General features: G+C 41.2%; 1 protein-coding gene across 2 annotated transcripts; it reads left to right on the top strand.

The window, feature by feature from the left end:
* The first annotated feature begins 965 nt into the window (after nt 1-965).
* LOC307157392 (uncharacterized protein) lies at nt 966-17,886 on the top strand. Of its 2 annotated transcripts, none has more exons than XM_079869310.1 (3): nt 966-1,098; nt 1,665-1,793; nt 16,798-17,886. In XM_079869310.1, exons 2-3 carry the CDS (start codon nt 1,703-1,705, stop codon nt 17,658-17,660), a joined length of 954 nt encoding a protein of 317 aa, XP_079725436.1. In that variant the 5' UTR covers nt 966-1,098; nt 1,665-1,702; the 3' UTR covers nt 17,661-17,886. The 2 variants fall into 2 exon arrangements, with proteins under 2 accessions (XP_079725436.1, XP_079725437.1); XM_079869311.1 differs by lacking the exon at nt 966-1,098 and adding an exon at nt 1,354-1,439 and having other exon boundaries at nt 16,798-17,880.
* Nucleotides 17,887-19,743: the final 1,857 nt, after the last annotated feature.

Raw genomic sequence — 19,743 nt, 5'->3', positions numbered from 1 at the left:
TAAATATATATTTCATCAACATAACAGTACATTTAAGTCTGTCTTTTACAGACAGTGTTAGCTGTAGCTTTGATTTCAAATTAAAGGCACAATGATGATCATTAGCTTCAATGCAGAACATTAATAACTATGATTGGGACTGTCATATATACATAACATTATAATGAGCAAACTATTGCATTAAAAACGTGAATTCTGTGGGTTTAGTTGCTGTGTTTCAGCGTGTTGTCATGGGAGGAGAGCATCCACAACAGGAGTTTCACTGTGTAATATTTGATTACTATTAATAATGGCTCAAGGTAATCTCTGCATGATTTTGTGCAAGTATGAGTTGTAATAGTGTGTTTATTTTGTATAAATATCTAATTTATCATATATAGGTTGTGTTCCGTTGAGCTAAAACCATCTAACAAAGCTTCAGTTTGTGGTGTTCCTTCAGCTCTTTAGCTTTAGCGCACGCAGCTCAAATATTAAAGATGTTTAATATTACTGTAGTATTAAAATGTTTAGGCTGGTTTTAGCTGGATTTTTCAGCAGGGTTGGCAGCAACTCATTTGACTCTTGACATCTGAGACTTGAGTTACTATCGATTTCATTAAAGATCTGTGAAATACTCAATTTTTAACTCTATTAATATATTTTTTTTTTCGTATCAAATTACATTTATCATACATTTATATTCCTACTGATTCTTAGAAGATCTTTTTTGTTGTTGTTGTTGTTGTTGAAATGTACTACCTATTTTTCAGATAATTTAATCTCTAATGTACTGTATGCCTATATTTTTAGATTAGAAACACACCAACTCTTATTTACACTTCAATGTTTTCACTTGTATAACATTATCTATGAACTCGTTTTTGCATTTTAATATTGGTAAATAAATGCTTTCTGTACCCAAGATGTAGTCTCATTCTCGTTTATTAGTAGTTTTTAATTTCTCTATCACATCATGGACAACAATCATTTTAAATGGGTATTTCACCAAGAATTCACCATACACGCTTTAAGACTACAGGACTTTTATTTTAGTTTGGCGATATGACGTCTTAAGACTGCGCCGCGCTCCTGCATCTGTTGTGATTCGGCTGAACGAAGGTTTGTAATTTTTATACGTTTTAATGTATTCAAATCGATGCAAGCCGTCAAGACAAATTTATATTTTTTCATAGCAAGCTATGTACAAAAATTAATTGTTATTGAAAGTAACATTTTAATGATTTGTCTACATTAATACTGGTCCACACATGAGAGTAACAGAAAAGGTGCGTCTCAATTCGCTCGCTATATCGTCAATCGGTTTATTGTAAAAACGATTTCGGTCACTGGCGAGTGGTGATGGAGAAATGGAACCGTGAGTCATTCGAATCAAATGTTTAGCGAAATGATTCAGTGATTCGCTGGTCAAAACAGTGCAGATGCAAGGAGAACATAAACATGTAATGACAACTGTAACAAACCAATTTGTATGAAAGTCTCTAGAATTTACATGCCTTAAAATTAAGTGTCTGTATAGTGTTTGTTCTTTTTTTAAGTCCATTAACTCTCACTCTGATTCTTACCAGTGCACTGAACTAGATCTGATTGAGACACACACAGAGATTTAGTTTTGGATTTATTGTTATTTCTGATAATTATTCTCATCTTATTGTCCAAACACACAGAAAAACTGAGACACTATTGTAAATAGTGACTTACTATTATGAAGATGGCGTTTATTAAAGAAGAGAGTGAAGAAATGAAGATTGAAGAAACATTCAGAGTGAAACAAGAAGAAACTGAGGAACAAACAGGTTGGTTTCATTCTTAAAGCTGAACTCAGTCATTTGATCCTCATTAAAGTGTCCAGCTCAACAGAAATGAATGATATTTTTGAAGAATGTCAAATGAGTGCGTGTAACATTAAATCCAATATCTACTTCTGAACTGAAACAAGGAAAACCATTCATTTCTATCAATGTTACAGTAACTAAAATCCAGAGGGTCAAAACATTTGACACATTACCATAATACATATATTAACAATCCCTGAACATAATAGCAGTAAATATTGAATTATTCAAAACATAAGTAAGGCAATCTTTTAAGGCAAAATATTTTTTTCTTCTTATTTCAGAAGAGCTTGCTGTATCAAACTAGTGTTTTGTTAAAAAAAAAAAAAAATAAATAAAATAATTTCCAGCCAGTTTTAATGAAAACACCTGGAAACATCAATATTTAATATTAACATAATAACACTTGGAAATATTTGGATGGCAATGGGAGAGTCAGCTGTATATGTTTATTTAGAAAGAAATGCAATGAATTATATTTTTTAGTGATTTGTGCGATGCACATTGAAGATAACAATATTCAGATCTTCTTTAAATTCAGAGGGCCAAAAAATGCTTAATTTACAACCAGTAAATAAGTCATATCAAAAACACTAGCTTTTTTTACATTTGTTATTTAATGAGTAATTATAACAGCTAGTTATTGTATAACAAACTAACAATAGATGTCTTAAAACAGTTTAAATATTTTTTAGTGTCACAAACAATTCAAATGAAAGACACTGATTGACTCAGATCACCTTAATTTATATAGCGCTTTTAACAATATTGTTTCAAATCAGCTTTACAGTGAAGTAGGAAATAACAGAGATCTGAAAATAACAGATAATGTTTTGGCTTTACAGAAGCTCTAGAATAAAGTTATTGTCCAGCTGAAGTAAGTTTTTGATTGATTTACTTCCCTTGCAAAGATCATTAGCTATTAACTTAGGGGCCACTTATACTTAACTGAAAACAGAAAACTTTCAATACGTTCTGCACGACAACAGTAGCTATGTTTCCATCACCACGTTTTTATCCGAATTATGTGATATCGAATGAAAAATGCCTTATGGAAACAGTAAAATTCGATTGAATTTCTTGAATATCGACTAAAATGAAATACGGTCGGTCTGATTGGATTTTATCTTGATCGATATACGGTTTATGCGATAAACGCTGATGGAAACGTTATTTGCCGAATAAATAATGGATTGCGATTAAGTTTTAGGTCATTTCGGGTACAACCCACCACAAAAGAAAAAGTTTTAGTTAATTTCCGCCCAGTTTGCACCCATTATATAGCCTACTGTCTGGTTTGCACACATGGCCGGTGTCAACAACGTGGACAAACGAGGAGACGAGATACTTTTTGAATTGAATTTAACAGAAAAATAAAACGGCTATTATAGCAAAAATCTAAGAAATGCCATAACAGTCAAATAATGACGTTATCAGCTGTAACATAAGCACCTAGAGTCCTGCAATGGGGTTGGGTACCCGCATAAAAGTGGCTAAAACGGATGGATTGTGACATGATTCCTAAAATTCACCGGCGGGGATGCGGGCGGATAATGAACTCCTTGCGGGCGGGTAGCGGATGAAAAATATGTGCAATATTTGTTTGTCTAAATTGCCATTACACACTCGCAAATATTGTGTTTTGGGCATCCTTAAAAATATTCTTTGCCGTTACCCGACAGATCCTGTCAATTTAGGGCCGACACCCAATAATTTTTTTTCCCCCTTATAGTCCGACCGAATGGCCGGTTGTAAACTTGCGTTTTTTTTTTGTTTTTTTTACTCTTCAAACAACTAATACAAATGCAATAAAATAATATTAATTATATTTTAGTAGGCCTAAGTATTGTATATATAAATTGCCCATAGCCTATTATAGGCCTACAAACGTAGGCTACGCTCTTTCTTTTAAATAAAAACCCGTCAATCAAGCAAAATAATATTCAATGATTGTAGGGCAGGCTAATAAGCCTGTGTTGTAGCCCTGTCATTAAAAAACGATTTAGTTTTTATTTTTATTTTTTTATGTTGATTATATGAAAAGTGAAAAAAAGCATGAATAAGATAAGATGATCCCGAATATCGGGAGACAAATGGAGTGGGCAGACATGATTTTGACCACTTTATTAAGTTTGTTTTTGTAGAAAGACTTTCTTTAAAGTGAATTTCGTTTCGTATTAATTGTATCTTAATTTTAATCAATGTTTAATCAACCATTTTCCTGGATTTAATATAAGAGCTAAATCTCAGGCAATATAATCAGGACACGGAGAGGCACCCGCGCGTGAACTGGAGGTAGCCTATAGGGCTACTTGAATGGCCCAAAACAAAGCGCACTTTAGCGCTCATTAGCCCATTCATGAGGCTATGGTGATGTTGAGAGAGGTGCGAGATAAAAAATAAGGCACTTTAAATTGAATGATTTTAGCTTGTGTGCGATTTATCGCGGGCACGGGTCAGATCTGCTGAACTTTGCGGGTACGGGCGGGGGCGGTCTCAAAAAATGGACCCGTGCAGGACTCTGCACCATTACAACTTGTGCAATATTGATCATTTGTTGGTAGATGGCGCGATCCATTTTGTCTAGCAAAACTTTGTTCGCAAATGTTTGCTTGAATGTTGTGCGATTCAGTGCGAAAATGAATGGAAACACCTTAAAATGTCTCAAATCAATTCGATATACCAATTTGATCGCAAAACAGCATGTGACGTCATTACGCACAGGTTTTTATTCGCTTTAAAGCCGTTTGATGGAAACACACTTTCAGCAGCTTTATTCGCATGATTTTTTTTACCGAACTTCAGATAATTCGATTGACAAGTTGATGGAAACATAGCTAGTATTTGCTCAAGAATGCAAACTTTGGTTCTAAGGTGCAAGTTTTGAATTTTTTTTTGTTGAAAAACGTTATCATCTCTGTGTAACCTTCAAAAATGTGAATCCGTGAAAACACATGCACAGACGCATGGCCTGCATAATTTTTAGTCGCTTCTCCGTATCCATGTTAGAGCCCTGCATGGGCCAAAAACACCAGCCCTAACCCGGCCCTGGTCCGTGGTGTTAAAGCCCTACCCGACCCCAGCCCGACAACGCCTGCAATTTTTTCAGCCCGAACCCGACCCGACCCGAGACCAACATAAATATCACTTTAAGCGTTCTCTGATGCGTGCTATCTCTGCTACACGCAAACACACACACGTCATACGCTACTAAGAGGTAAACTTTTATTATAGGCCTGAAACATGCCCAGTCATGCCCACAAATATTGGACAGACTGTCCATTACAGAGAAGCATAAGCACAGGGTTCTCAAGTCTCACGCATTGGCCGTGAGACACACGCAATTCAACCAGTTCACACGCCACACCGTGTATTTCTCACGCTGAAAAGGCAATGCCAACCAAGTTGTCCTTCAAGCTTTATATATAACGTTGTATATGAGGCGCGGGCACACAAAGTGAAGTTTCCTGCCGCCAGCACGTATCTCGGCCAGATTGCGTTCGTTAATAGGCAACATAGATGCGCAAACACACGGAAGTTGACGGAACATTCTCGGCCACCGTACGTTCGTTACTAGGTAACCAACAACATCGCGCGAACACACGTCGTGATGATGGAGAAGGTAAGTTGTAAGGGTTGTCTTGCCCTGGCAACCAAAAACACACTTCTTTGGTGACATTGGCTTCCCAAAAGCCGGGCAGGGCGCTTTGATGGCGAACTGCTTTCACTTTCTTGCTCTAGTCTACGAGTGCGCGCGCGGCCGCGATCTTACCGGAGAAGTGCCCTTAGGACCCATATAAGGAAATTCCGTTACATCTGACGTCACACATACCCATACTCGAAAAAAACTTTCCGAAACTTGTGACAAACCGGAAGGAGTATTTTTGGAACAAAAATACTCCTTCAAACGTACAACTTAGTTTTTGAAACTTTGTCCATGTTTAGCATGGGAATCCAACTCTTTACCAGTGTAAAAAACTCAGTATGCATGAAATAGCATTTCACCCCCCCTTTAATAATAGGCCTATGTCATTTGTTCTCAATGTCCCACCACACAATAAATCATTATACCATTTCGACTAGACACATTCAAAATGCAAAAATATTTGTTTTTCCAAACTGTTTGGAGCAATTTGTTATATTTTTGTAACTTAATTGTAATTTTGAAATATAACATTAAAGAGTATATTTGATGTGATGAATTGCTCTGTCATTTATCAGATTTACCAATTGTTATAAATTTCAATTTGTGCTGGTTAATTATGAACAATGGGTAAAATTGGGGGGCGGGGCTCCATTAGGGCTCCTCCCCCAACCGCATGTGATCTCACTCCAAGATTTTGATAAAACTTGAGAACCCTGATAAGCATGAAGGGAGAATATAGTGCTACGGGATCAAACCGCAAAAAAAAGTAAATAAATGAGTAGGTACTGACACGTGTTGTGAATTCTGAACTCCAATAGAGTTCAGAATGTCTTTAAATGCCAGTTCCAATGCATCTTTTTCGTTATCTACAGGTGTATATTACAGGGTGTCCGCGGGGTTTTAAAAAGTATTAAAAGTTGATAAATCAATTTACAGAAAATTAAGGCCCTTAAAAAGTATTACAACTGCCATCCTACATGCCATTTTCCAAGGTATTGAATTGTGTATCATCTTTTCATTATGTATATTTGTCCAAAGCGGTTGTATGCTAAAGTTTGCCTGAATTTAATCATTGCGTCGGCGAATAGTGGGATTCTGTGTAGTTTATTTATAGAATCCCGCTAGATTTTACGTCATCTGTTACCGTGCTCACTGACTGACTGACTGCACTGCTGCGTGATAGCGCATATGTCTCTCTACACCAGTGCTTCTCAAACTTTTTTGGTCATGCCCCCCATTCGACCTATGAAAAAATGTGACACACACCCCCCATTTAACAATTGCTGTTAAAACTGATCGGGAATCTTTGTTAGAGAATAACAGATTATAGAATAACTTTTAATTTAAATAATCAACAAATTTACATATTTCAGTGATGCTACATTATGAACATTCAGTGGCTGCAGTAAGCCTGCTTTTCACTGCACATTTTTTCAAAACGGGGCTGCAGCTTTGATATTGCCACTCTTAAGTCATTTTCAATGTTGAGCTTAGATCTGTACTTTGTCTTCAGTTAGGAAACAGCAGAGAACGTCTCCGGTTACTTTCGTAACCTCGGTTCCCTGAAAGGCAAGGAACGAGACATTACGGATGTCGTATATGGGAACTCCTCTCATCCTTCACTTCCGCTGAAATCTTATAGGCTAACACCAGCAGAGCTGGCCAATTGACGCAAAATATGCAAATACTGAACCTTGTTGCAGTATAAACCAAGTGCAGTGTCAATTCCAATCAGAATTGAACAAAAAACGCTTAAATCAAGCGAACACGGCGGCGAGCGTAATGTCTCATTCCTTGCCTTTCAGGGAACCGAGGTTACGAAAGTAACCGGAGACGTTCCCCATCAAGGCTACGGAACTTCGACATTACGGATGTCGTATATGGGAACTGTATAGAATCCCGCCGTGGCAGCATAACAAACCACTGACAACAGAACCCAATACCAAGACCGCCCCCCCAGCATGCGAGCATCTGATAGGCCGAGATTGAGCAATGGCGAATCTCTAACCTCTGATAGGTCCAAAGGAACCAATCACCAGCTCACAAAACACTGCCAGAATTTGCATATCCCGAGCAGTATAACCGGGGAAAGTTAGCACTGTTTTAGAGCAACAGGGCAACAACAGTAAGAGAAGGCCAACGCATTGCGGTGACACAGTCTAAAAACACACACACAAATAGCACATAGAACAACTCATGAGCAAAGCGCAGAGCAGCTCTCTCAATACTGCGTAATGCAATCAACTCACCGAAAGCACTCGAGACGCTACAGAGGGCAAATCCAATTTGTAAAACCTGGCGAACGTGTTCTGAGAAGACCAGCCAGCCGCAAGACATAAATCCTGAATAGACATACCCTTAGTCCAGGCCCACGAGGAGGCGATCGCCCTAGTCGAATGGGCCTTGACGTTAAGAGGGCATTCCTGCCCCAGACATTCATAAGCCAAAACAATAGCGTCCACAATCCAGTGAGCAAGCCTCTGCTTAGAGACCCCCCCCCCCGTCCCTTATTGCACCCACCAAAGCACACAAATAGCTGGTCCGATTGACGAAAAGCGGCCGAGCGAGAAATGTATTCCCGGAGCGCTCTGACTGGGCAAATAGCACTCTGAGCATCAGAACCCTGAGAGGTTGATGCCTCAGCGGACAGGGCAGGCAGAGAAACAATCTGCGCTCTGAACGGGGTATTGAGCGACTTAGGGACATAACCTGGCCTCGGTCTGAGCGTCACATTACAGTTTCCCGGTCCAAAGCGAATACAATCTTAACTTACAGAGAAAGCCTGTAAATCCCCAACCCGCTTCGCCGAAGCGAGAGCGAGAAGCAGCGCTGTTTTAACCGAAAGCTCCTTAATGGCGATCGAAGCCAAGGGTTCAAAAGGCGGTCGTGACAAAGCCTCCAAGACCAAAGCCAAATCCCACGGCGGCACCGAAGGCGGCCGTGCAGGGCATAATCTCCTAGCTCTCCTGAGGAACCGTGTCACCGACGCATGTCTACCGATAGACAGACCGTCAACAGGGGTGTGAAACGCGGCAATAGCGGCCACATATACCTTCAGAGTGGATGGTAGGCTCCCTTCATCCATCCTGTACTGAAGGAAGCGTAGAATATCCGACACAGAGCAGCTCGCTGGGTCTACATTGACATCCTGACACCATTTTGAGAAAACACCCCATTTCAGAGCATACAGGCGCCTAGTGGATGGGGCTCGCGCTTCCGCGATGGTATTCAAAGCTCGCGAATGCAGCGCATCCAACCCGCTCAGCGACCCTGCAGCGGCCACACATGTAAGCTCCACAGCCCAGGGCTGGGATGCCAGATCGATACTGCCCTGCCAGTAACTGTATCAAATCCGCGAACCAAGGCTGATTCGGCCAGTACGGGGCTACCAGAGTCACCGCCGCCTTCTCCTCCCTGATTTTGCACAACACCATGGGCAAAATTTTCACCGGTGGAAAGGCATAGAGACAGACTTTCGGCCATCGCGCCGTTAGCGCGTCCATCTCCCGGGGGGAACGGGACAGCGAGAAGAACATCTGACAATGCGTGTTCTCGCTCGTTGCAAAGAGGTCGACCTCCGCTCTGCCGAAACGATTCCATATCAGTTACCGTCCCGGGGTGAAGCCTCCATTCCCCTTGAGGAATCCCGCTCCTCGAGAGCATATCCGCCCCGCGATTTAGAACACCGGGGATGTGAGCTGCTCTCACCGAGAGGAAAAACCGGTCTGCCCACAGCAGAAGGGATTCCGCCTGCTTGAATAGGGCTCTGGAATGTACACCGCCTTGACGATTTATGTACGAGACCACGGAAGTGTTGTCGGTCCGAATCAACACATGCCGCTGCTCCAGCCGAGACCGGAAAGCTTTGAGAGCTAGAGAGACCGCTTCCAGCTCTAAGCGATTTATGTGCCACTCCATTTGCTTCTCTGACCACCGACCCGAGGCGGGCTTGCCCAAGCAGACCACTCCCCATCCGGTGGACGAAGCGTCCGTCAGGACCTCCACGCGCCGTGCCACTATGCCGATAGGAACACCTGAGCTGAAAAGATCCGGGTTCTTCCACGGGGCCAGGGCGCGGGCGCATCCGTGAGTGACCATAATGCGCTTGTGGCCGGAATACCACGCACTCAGGGGGACGCGCGCTTTCAGCCAGTGCTGAAGCGGTCTCATATGCAGTAACCCCAGATGACACACTGAAGAAGCCGCTGCCATCCGTCCCAGTAGCCTCTGAAACTCTTTCAGTGGGACGAGCCTGCCAGGTTTGAAGCGACCGAGAGAAGAGCTCAGAGCCTCCGCTCGCTCGGGGGTGAGGCGCGCTCTCATTCTCACCGAATCCAAGCATACTCCCAGGAATGTGGTAGTCTGACTCGGTGTGAACACACTTTTCTGAACGTTCACTCTCAAACCGAGCATCTCCAAGTGTTGAAGGAGGGCTTCCACATGGCTGACCAGTGTCTCTCTCGACTGCGCGAGAACCAGCCAGTCGTCCAGATAGTTCAAGACGCGCATCCCGCTCGACCTGAGGGGTGAAAGTGCCGCGTCTACACATTTCGAAAATGTTCGGGGAGCCAGGGCTAGTCCAAACGGAAGCACCGTGTATTGGTACACTGAATTTTCTCCTGTGACGCTTTACTATCTGGATATGAAAGTAAGCGTCCTTCAAATCTACTGAAGCGAATCAATCCCCGGGGCGAATTTGCGCCAGGATCTGTTTCAGAGTAGTCATCCTGAATGCGCGCTTGTGTGAAGCGCTCTGTTGACGGGTCTCAGATCCAGTATGGGGCGGAGACCCCCTCCCTACGACACAACGAAGTAGCGGCTGTAGAACCCACTCTCCCGCTCGCTCGGGGGAACCGGTTCTATCGCTTTCTTCTCGAGCAAACTGTACACTTCCTGCCTCAGCACATGAGCATTTTGGGGCAGAGTTAATGACTGGATTACGCCGCGGAAGCAGGGTGGTCTGCGTTTGAACTGAAGTGTGTACCCGTGCCAAACTATATTTAACACCCATGGTGAAATGCCCGGAATAGCTTCCCACGCTGCCTGAAAACGACTGAGCGTGGGCCGATCTAAACCTGCGGTCATCGCCGCTATATAAGGGCTGGGAACATTTATGTTTAATGACCATGACTCTGCGCTGCTCGAGGGCAGGGCGGGTAACACAGTGTGTGGTGCAAGAGGGGAAAAGAGCTCTGTTTGTGAAGTGGTAGTTTGTTTTATTGCACAAGAAACAACATTTACAACATTCACAACATAACTGCACGTGTCGCTCGCAGAACTTTGAGGGACTAAGTGCTCTTGAGCGCGTCGCTTGGGCGCGGGGCCAACCTGGCGCTCTCTTCTCCTCTTGCCCGAGCGGTCAGGAGGATTGCTTGGGCCTCGCAGGGGACGCTGCGGGTTTTCTGCGCGGGCTCCTCCGAGCCGTCCTCTTGCTACCCGCTCCCTGCCACTGGCCGCTTCGGCCTCTGCGGGCATCCGGTCCCGGGCGGGGCGCTGACTGCTGTCTGGCCGCAGCCTGAGGTTGACGGCCCGAGGCGGAAGACGACCGAGAGCGAGGCGGCGGCGGGGGCGGGGGCGCCCTCCGCGGAATAACATGGCTCATTGCCTTCGCCTTTTTCTGGGTCTCCGAATAACGCTCGGTGACCTTCTCGATGGCGTCTCCGAACAGGCCTGCAGGGGAGATAGGCGCGTTCAGCGGCTAGATAGGGGCTACCAGCGGCTCGGAGGTGGCGGTAGGCCCAATCCCCGCTGCTGCGCGAGCTTCGTCCCGCCTGGCCTTGAGAGCTCGCAGGGACAAGTCCGCGCAGTGGTCGCAGGACCCTTCATCTCTGAGGGCTGACTCAGCATGGGTCAGCCACATGCACGCAACACAAAACAGGTGCGTATCCGGGGGCACGATGGAGCCCCTGCACAGGTTGCAAACAGTCACCATCGGATGCAGCAGACAGTGAAGTATCTCTGGCGCACCTTCGACGACGGTAAATAATCCAAGAGTTTGTTAGTAGTATCAGCTTTCTAGCACACGATTTTAGCGTGAAGAGAGAGATTCTGATTGGAATTGACGCTGCACTTGCTTTATACTGCAACAAGGTTCAGTATTTGCATATTTTGCGTCAATTGGCCAGCTCTGCTGGCGTTAGCCTATAAGATTTCAGCGGAAGTGAAGGATGAGAGGAGTTCCCATATACGACATCCGTAATGTCGAATTTCCGTAGCCTTGATAGGGAACCCTGTTTCACACAGATAGGACGTAACAAAAGGGAGCAGAATTTTAACTACCTTCTGACCAATGACTGGGAACTTCTTCTCCACACCAAGCCAGAATTCACAGAGTCTTTGTGATGGGAACTTTAGCCTCATGTTTGAGTCAGACGTCATCTCAATGAACTGCTCTTCCTCAGAGGAGCTCAGATCAGCAGGAGCAGTGAACGGATCTCTCACCCAGTCAAATTGCATACTATTGTCAGGGAAGTACTTCTGAAAATGACCTCTCAGAGCAGAAATGTGTTCCAAAAAACACAGGATCGGTGTGATTTCTGTGAGCTTGTTAATTTCTGAAAAATGTGTAAGATTTTCAAATGAACCTGTATTGCCTTGCTCAAGTTTCCTGCGCCACATCTCCAATTTTCGGACGAATGAGTTGACTTGGTCTGCCATATGTGGTAGGTGTTTGTCTTCGCCCTGCAGCTGAAGGTTTAATTGATTCAGCTTGGTGAACATGTCACTGAGATATGCCAATTTCATTAGAAATTGTTCATTGCTGAACTTGCTGGAAAGCTCATTCAATGCTTCTTCCTGCAGAAAAATTTGAATTTGCTCCCTGAGCTCAAACACTCTGGATAGCACTTTGCCGCGGGAGAGCCATCTCGTTTCACTGTAAAACAGCACAGCACTGTGATCGGTGCCCATCTCCTGACAGAGCGCGGAAAACAGTCGGGATTTCAGCTGTCTTGTTTTGATGTAATTGACCGCGGTAACAACGTCAGACAAAACATCATTTAACGCAGGACTTGACTGCCGTGATGCGAGTGCTTCTCGATGTATAAAGCAGTGAGTCCACTTTGCTTTAGGTGCGACTCTCTTGATGAGTGCCTGCAATCTTGCTCGTTTCCCAGCCATGCTCTGTGTGCCGTCCTTGCAAATTCCCAAGCAGTCCTCCCATTTAATCTCTGCCTCTGTCAAGTACGAATCTATAATCTTGAAAAGTTAATCAGCCGTTGCTCTGTTTGGGATGTACTTGCAAGACAGTATATCTTCAGTCAGCGAGTTTTTATCAACGAAGCGCACATGCGCTATTAACAAACTGTCCTTGTATGGAAGTAAAATAATGTCAAATGTTTTTTAAACAAAAAGCCTGTTGAATTGCACTACTTGAAAAAAAATAGGCATTGCATTAACCATGCTTGCATTTTAATGCATTGTATTTTTAGGACTTGCATTTTTATGCCCTGAAATTCAACATGTTTGAATATTTAAGCTGTGAATATTTCAATTAAAAACATTTCAAACACATTTTCATTATTAAAAATTCAATAATCCATATTCACCTTTCATATTTCACTTCCAAAATATTCAAAATGCAAGCATGGTTAATGCAATGCCTATTTTTTTTTCAAGTAGTGCAATTCAACAGGCTTTTTGTTTCAAAAACATTTGACATTATTTTACTTCCATATCCTTGGAACTGCCTCGTCAATTTGGAGTGCAAAGCGTTTCCTTTTTATTTTCTCAATGAGCTGTTCATCCACGTCATTTGCAATATCAGAAATTCGTCTTGATATTGTGTCATTAGACACTGGGATAGTCTTTAATTTCGTGACACTTGCCTCATCAAGCATAACTGACACTATATCTATGGCAGCAGGAATAATCAATTCTTCTGCAATCGTGTGTGGTTTCTTGCATTGTGCAATGCGATACGCAATTTTGTACGAAGCCAGTTGCGCTTTCGCTGTTGCTGAAGTGGCTTTTGCAAAATGTTTTTTCTGCCCACGACATTGATCAAGTTTTCTTTTAAAAAACTCACTTGGCTTGTGAACATAATTCGGATGTACCGTCTCAATGTGTCTTCTTAATTTGGTAGGTTTCATCTTGTCTGCTGCCAGCGTTTTAAGACATAGTACACACATTGGCCTCTCCTCCTCACCAACCATATTAACAGTGAAGCCGAGAGCAAGATATGCCTCATCATATTTTCGGCATTTAGCTTTAGAATGACCAGCACCTGCCTGTGATGTCTGTGAGACCTCATCTACTGCTTTCCTCTTGCCTTTTATAAACCGATCCATCTTCCATGTGACGTCAGTTAACTTACCAGTTTTTTGGGGTTTTTTTTATGTCCGGGGCGCGCCCCACACTTTGAGAACCACTGCTCTACAACCCAGTTGTTAAACAACATCGTTGTTAAACCACTTATCGTACAGAACATACGTATACACTCAAGTCAGCATATGGTCATCGTGTTTATATTGTTTCACGTTCATGTTAAGAAAAAAATAATACCCACATGCTCGAGGAGTGAGGAAAACGTGCTGCGCTGACAGACGTTGCAGAGACACAAAGATAATGGTGTGCTAAGCAAAGTTTCTAACAGCACTTTACGTTTTCTGTTCTTAAACCTGTCTCCCTTAATGAAACTTAAAGGAAGCGTACGTCTCAATAATTTTGTCATCTGATAAGTTATCATCTCGGCTCACTCGGGGTACAGCTGCTCTTACTTGTAGTGAATGCAGTGATGGACAGCTGTCATCACATTCGACTGGTGTTTGGATTTCATGTGATTTCTCATTGTGGTGGTGATAGTATGATAACTCAGTATCATTAATTAATTAGATTAAAAGTAATTCCATTTTGTAATATCATTTAGTAAGATCATTTTCATCCAAGTAATTCCAAATTTCGCGAGGCAGACGACAACAATATGTGATCAAATACAATCAACACGCTCCACAGCGCCACCTAGTGCATTTAACTTTTAGTTAGTGCTTGGATTTTTCATGGATTCACATCATTTATGGCCAGCAAAGCAACGTAGTAAAATTCAAATAGTATTTTATTTTTTGAATAATAATTACAGATCGAATATTCATGCACACCCCTAGTACTGACACTCTGTGTTTGAAGGACTTGCTCTGGTGCATCAAATGAAGCACTCCGTAATCACAGGTAAACTGTCTAACCAGTCAGGTGTTTGTCATGAGAAGTGTTCCACAAAAGAGCTATGGTTTGCAGACAGTTATAAGAGTTGATGTTACAAATACATCTTTTGAATATAGGCTACTGTGTGAGCTCTTTATCAGGGTTCTCAAGTTTTATCAAAATCTTGGAGTGAGATCACATGCGGTTGGGGGAGGAGCCCTAATGGAGCCCTGCCCCCACCTGGCCCCGCCCCCCAATTTTACCCATTGTTCATAATTAACCAGCACAAACTGAAATTATAACAATTGGTAAATCTGATAAATGACAGAGCAATTAATCACATCAAATATACTCTTTAATGTTATATTTCAAAAATTAAGTTACAAAAAATTAACAAATTGCTCCAAACAGTTTGGAAAAACAAATATTTTTGCATTTTGAATGTGTCTAGTCGAAATGGTATAATGATTTATTGTGTGGTGAGACATTGAGAACAAATGACATATTAGAGTATTATTAAGGTATGTGTGTGTGTTTGTGTGTGTGTGTGTGTGTACACAAGAGTACACACTCCATCTTATGAAATGTGTTTTGTGTTGCAAGTGTTTGAAAAATACAAATGCAATGGCAATCAATGATTAATGTAACGTTATGTTTTGACAGGATATAAAATATTACCCAGAGCACTCTGCTTTAATACGTATGTAGCCTTAATGTAACTAGAAATACTATTAATACAGTATAATATACAATATAATTTAAAATAAAATAAATACATTTAAATGTATTTAAAATAAAATGAAGAAATACATCTTCATTCCTTCCCATACCCACTAACATTTCCCTTAGTTTCAGATAACGTAACGTAGCCAAACTAAGCCAAAGCTTCTGGCCTGGTTGCAAAGTAGTTGTAGAGTTTTTGACTGCATCAATAATAATGTATACGATGGGCTATATATTAAATGTTCTAGCCTTAAAATGTTAGACAAGCTATCTTACAACTTACCTTCTCCATCATCACGACGTGTGTTCGCGCGATGTTGTTGGTTACCTAGTAACGAACGTACGTGGCCGAGAATGTTCCGTCAAGTTCCGTGTGTTCGCGCATCTATGTTGCCTATTAACGAACGCAATCTGGCCGAGATACGTGCTGGCGGCAGGAAACTTCACTTTGTGTGCCTGCGCCTCGTATACAACGTTATATATAAAGCTTGTAGGACAACTCGGTTGGCATTGCCTTTTCAGCGTGAGAAATACACGGTGTGGCGTGTGAGCGTGTGAACTGGTTGAATTGCGTGTGTCTCACGGCCAATGCGTGAGACTTGAGAACCCTGTCTTTATTTTCCCACTTCCATAAGTTTTTTTCAATTGTTTTGTTTATTGGTCTAATCTGGTTTCTGGTTTCTCTTTCAAATAAACCTTACATTTGGTTAGTCACTCAGTTAATTCTCTTGTGCTTCATTCCCACCTTTCTGAATTATGTTGCATTGATAAGGAGTTATCACGAACTAAGACTGTTTAGTTGTGCTATCTTACAATCAATATAGTAAATGTAAGGTGTCGCCGATGTACCGGTTAAAACTGAATGGAAGGGGTCTTTAAAAAGTTCTTAAAGGTATTAAATTTAACTCCATGATTCCTGTATATACCCTGTAATAAAATCACCAACAATTAGGATTTTATCTGCAGCCAGTTCTAACTAATTCTAACAAACTAATTCTAACAGTTCTAACAAATTCTTTGATAAAGTCTGTATGGTGGCCTGTATACAGTAGCTAGCACAAATGTCATGCGTGATTTATCATTTACTCAAACACAAATATTAAAAAAAGGTTCAAACATTCACTAATGCTCCGGACAGAAACACAGTGCACTAAGAGCCGGGGGTGTCAGTTGTATTAGTTGTTTATCAATTTATTTAAAAGTTTGAAATCAAGCTTCCTTGTGTTGTGTAACCTTAAACTAAAACTTAAGCAACAACATTACCCCATTGTAAAAACACATACAATGAGTAAGTAAAAATGTAGGTGAGATAAACCCAAAAGGGGGGAATTCAGAAATTCTTGAAGTTTCTCTACAAAACTGAACAGTTGAGAGTACACTATTTTTCTAATAGGAACGTGGTTGGGAACCCCTGTATTAAACTCAGGTTAACTTGTATTTCTCTTTTTTTTGCCTTAGACCTGATGCAGCTGAAAGAAGAGAATGAAGTACTGAATGAACTGGAAGAGAAAGATCAGTATGACAAACATTGGGATTTCATAAATGGAGAAAAATCTTTTAGTTGCTCAGGGATCGAAAAGGCTTCCTCACGAAAAAGAGGTCAAAAGTCAGGAGCTAAAAGTAATGTCAAATGCCCTCAGTGTGGAAAGAGTTTTAGTAAACATGGATACATTGACATCCACATGAGAATTCACACTGGAGAGAGGCCTTACTCCTGCCAACAATGTGGACAAAGTTTCACTCAAAAAGGAAGCCTAAAAGTCCACATGAGAATTCACGCTAGAGAGAAGCCTTACAAGTGCAAACAGTGTGGAAAAAGTTTCACTGAAAAACGAGGCCTTAAAGTCCACACGAGAGTTCACACTAGAGAGAAACCTTACACCTGCAAGCTGTGTGAAAAGTGTTTTACACATAAACAAACCCTTGATTTCCACATGAAAGCTCACACTGGGGAGAAGCCTTACACCTGCAAACTGTGCGAGAAGAGCTTCTTACGAAAAGATAGTCTTGAAAATCACATGAGAATTCACACTGGAGAAAAGCCGTTTGTATGTGCTCAATGTGGAAAAGGTTTCAAACGTAAAGAAACACTTAATTCCCACATAAGAATTCACACTGGAGAGAAGCCTTACACCTGCAAACTGTGTGGGAAGAGTTTCTCACAACAAGGAAACCTTATGACCCACATGAGAAGTCACACAGGAGAGAAGCCATTCGTATGTGGTCAATGTGGAAAAAGTTTCAGTATTAAAGTAAACCTTAATATGCACATGAGGATACACTCGAGAGAAACTGTTTTAAATGTCAATAGTGTGGAATGAGTTTCATTAAAAAAAACTTTTAAAATATGTATCTGTGAAATCTGTGTATCTATGTTCACACTGCAACCAAATCTGATTGTCCACCTTGAATACTTATTTTATTTGCATTCTTATATTCATTATAATTTGACTTTAGGCTTTTTATTTTCTTTCTCTTTTCTATAGTCAAATATTGAACAATTTCAATTGTATAGTGACGTCGCTCCATTCTATATATTGACACCTCAAAAAAAAAAAAATTAGTTTACTATGAAATGCCACAATATGAATGAAAGATTGCACATAAAAGGACATCAGCTAAAGATGACCTAAAATAATGCACCTGATTCAATTCATCAGCTCATTAACCCATGTGATAATGAGCTGATGAGTTGAATCAGGTGTGTTTGATTAGGGCGACAAAGAAAACGTGGTCCTCCAGGACAGGTTTGAGAACCACTGGTCTAGAACTACAAATACCATCATGTTTACACACAACGCCTCTGCATTTCGATTTGTCTCAACATGGGGACAAGAGAGCTGTCAGTCAATAAATGGGAAAACAAAGTATCTTGTGTTACTTATTTGAAAAGTAACTAAGATATTTTGTTGTAAATTTTAAAAGTAATGCGTTACTTTAAAAAGAAAATGCGTTACTTTATTACTTGGAAAAAGTAATCTGATTGCGTAACTTGAGTTACTTGAAATGAGTTATCCCCAACACTGGATAAGACAGTAAAGAAACGCAGTGCGTTACTATTGGCGCTCGGCTGTGAATCTCCTGTCTGTGTGACGCAAACACACTCGAGCACAGAAAGCCGCTTTAAACCGTGCTTGAACGGACAAAAAAAAATGTGTGTACAATATCCCAAACATTTCTAAAAATGTTTAAATCCAGAGAAATCTGCTATTTTAACCAGTGTTACGGACCGTGTCATTGTGTCGCCTGTCAATGACGTAATATCCATGCTACCCTTGATTTTCGTAGAAGCCATGGAAACACTGATGACGCTTTAATATAGTATGTATTTTATCAGACAGATGAGCAACTGTTTGGATATACAATTATCAACAGAAAAATAATCATTGTTATACAGCGCAACACCCCGTTAGTTCATTGTTTGAATCGCTTGTTTTCTTGATTCACCGCAAGACAACACTATTTTGTCAAGTGGCTAACATAGCATAATAAGAGAGAGCTTTCTCCATCATTCAATATACACTATATTGCCAAAAGTTTTCGGACACCTGTCTTTACATGCACAGGAAATTTAATGACATCCCAATCTTAGGGTTTTTATTTTAGTTTTGCGATATGGTGTCATAAGACTGCACCGCACTCCTGCCTCTGTTATGATTCGGCTGAACAAAGGTTTGTCATTTTTAAACGTTTTAAATTATTTAAATCAATGCAAGCCGTCCAGACAAATTTAAAGTTTTGCAAGCAATGTTAAAATGATTAATTGTAAATAAAGTAACATTTTAATGATTTATCTACATTAATACTGGTCCACGCATTAGAAGGTGCGTCTCATTTCACTTCTTATATCGTCAATCGGTTTATTGTAAAAAACGATTTCGGTCACTGTCGAATGGTGATGGTGATATAGGTTTATATATTTCACATTTATTTTTTATTTTTTTTAAACTTATTTTTTTATTGAACTTTTTTGCAAAGCAGTAGGTAAAGCATTAGGGCCAGTGCCCAAAATACAAATAGTCTATGCAGTCAAGGAGATATAAGTAGGAAGTACTCAGACTCCAAGCAGAATCACAGAGTACATAATATAAACCGATTTGACAGCAGATTATGGCCCTACATCTTTAGACCAGGCCAGACCTAGGAGGCCAGATCTCAACCTGCGGGATGCAGAGATTCCCAGATAGTCCAAGAATGGGTCCCATGTCCGGTAAAATAAAAAGGGTTTGTCCTTCATTGCTGTGGAAACGGCTTCAAATGGGATAATGCTCAATACAGTTTGCTGCCATTGAGTGAGAGTAGGAGCTTTATCAGAAATCCACAAGACCAGGATACATTTCCGGGCGCAATGTAACAGAATGTCCAAAAGGTCTCTATTACGAAAGCCTGCAGGCAGCTCCTCAT

The sequence above is a fragment of the Squalius cephalus genome (genome assembly GCF_949319135.1).
Source record: "Squalius cephalus genome assembly, chromosome: 4".
Classification (NCBI taxonomy): Eukaryota; Metazoa; Chordata; class Actinopteri; order Cypriniformes; family Leuciscidae; genus Squalius; species Squalius cephalus.
This window is presented reverse-complemented; position numbering and strand designations above follow the sequence as displayed.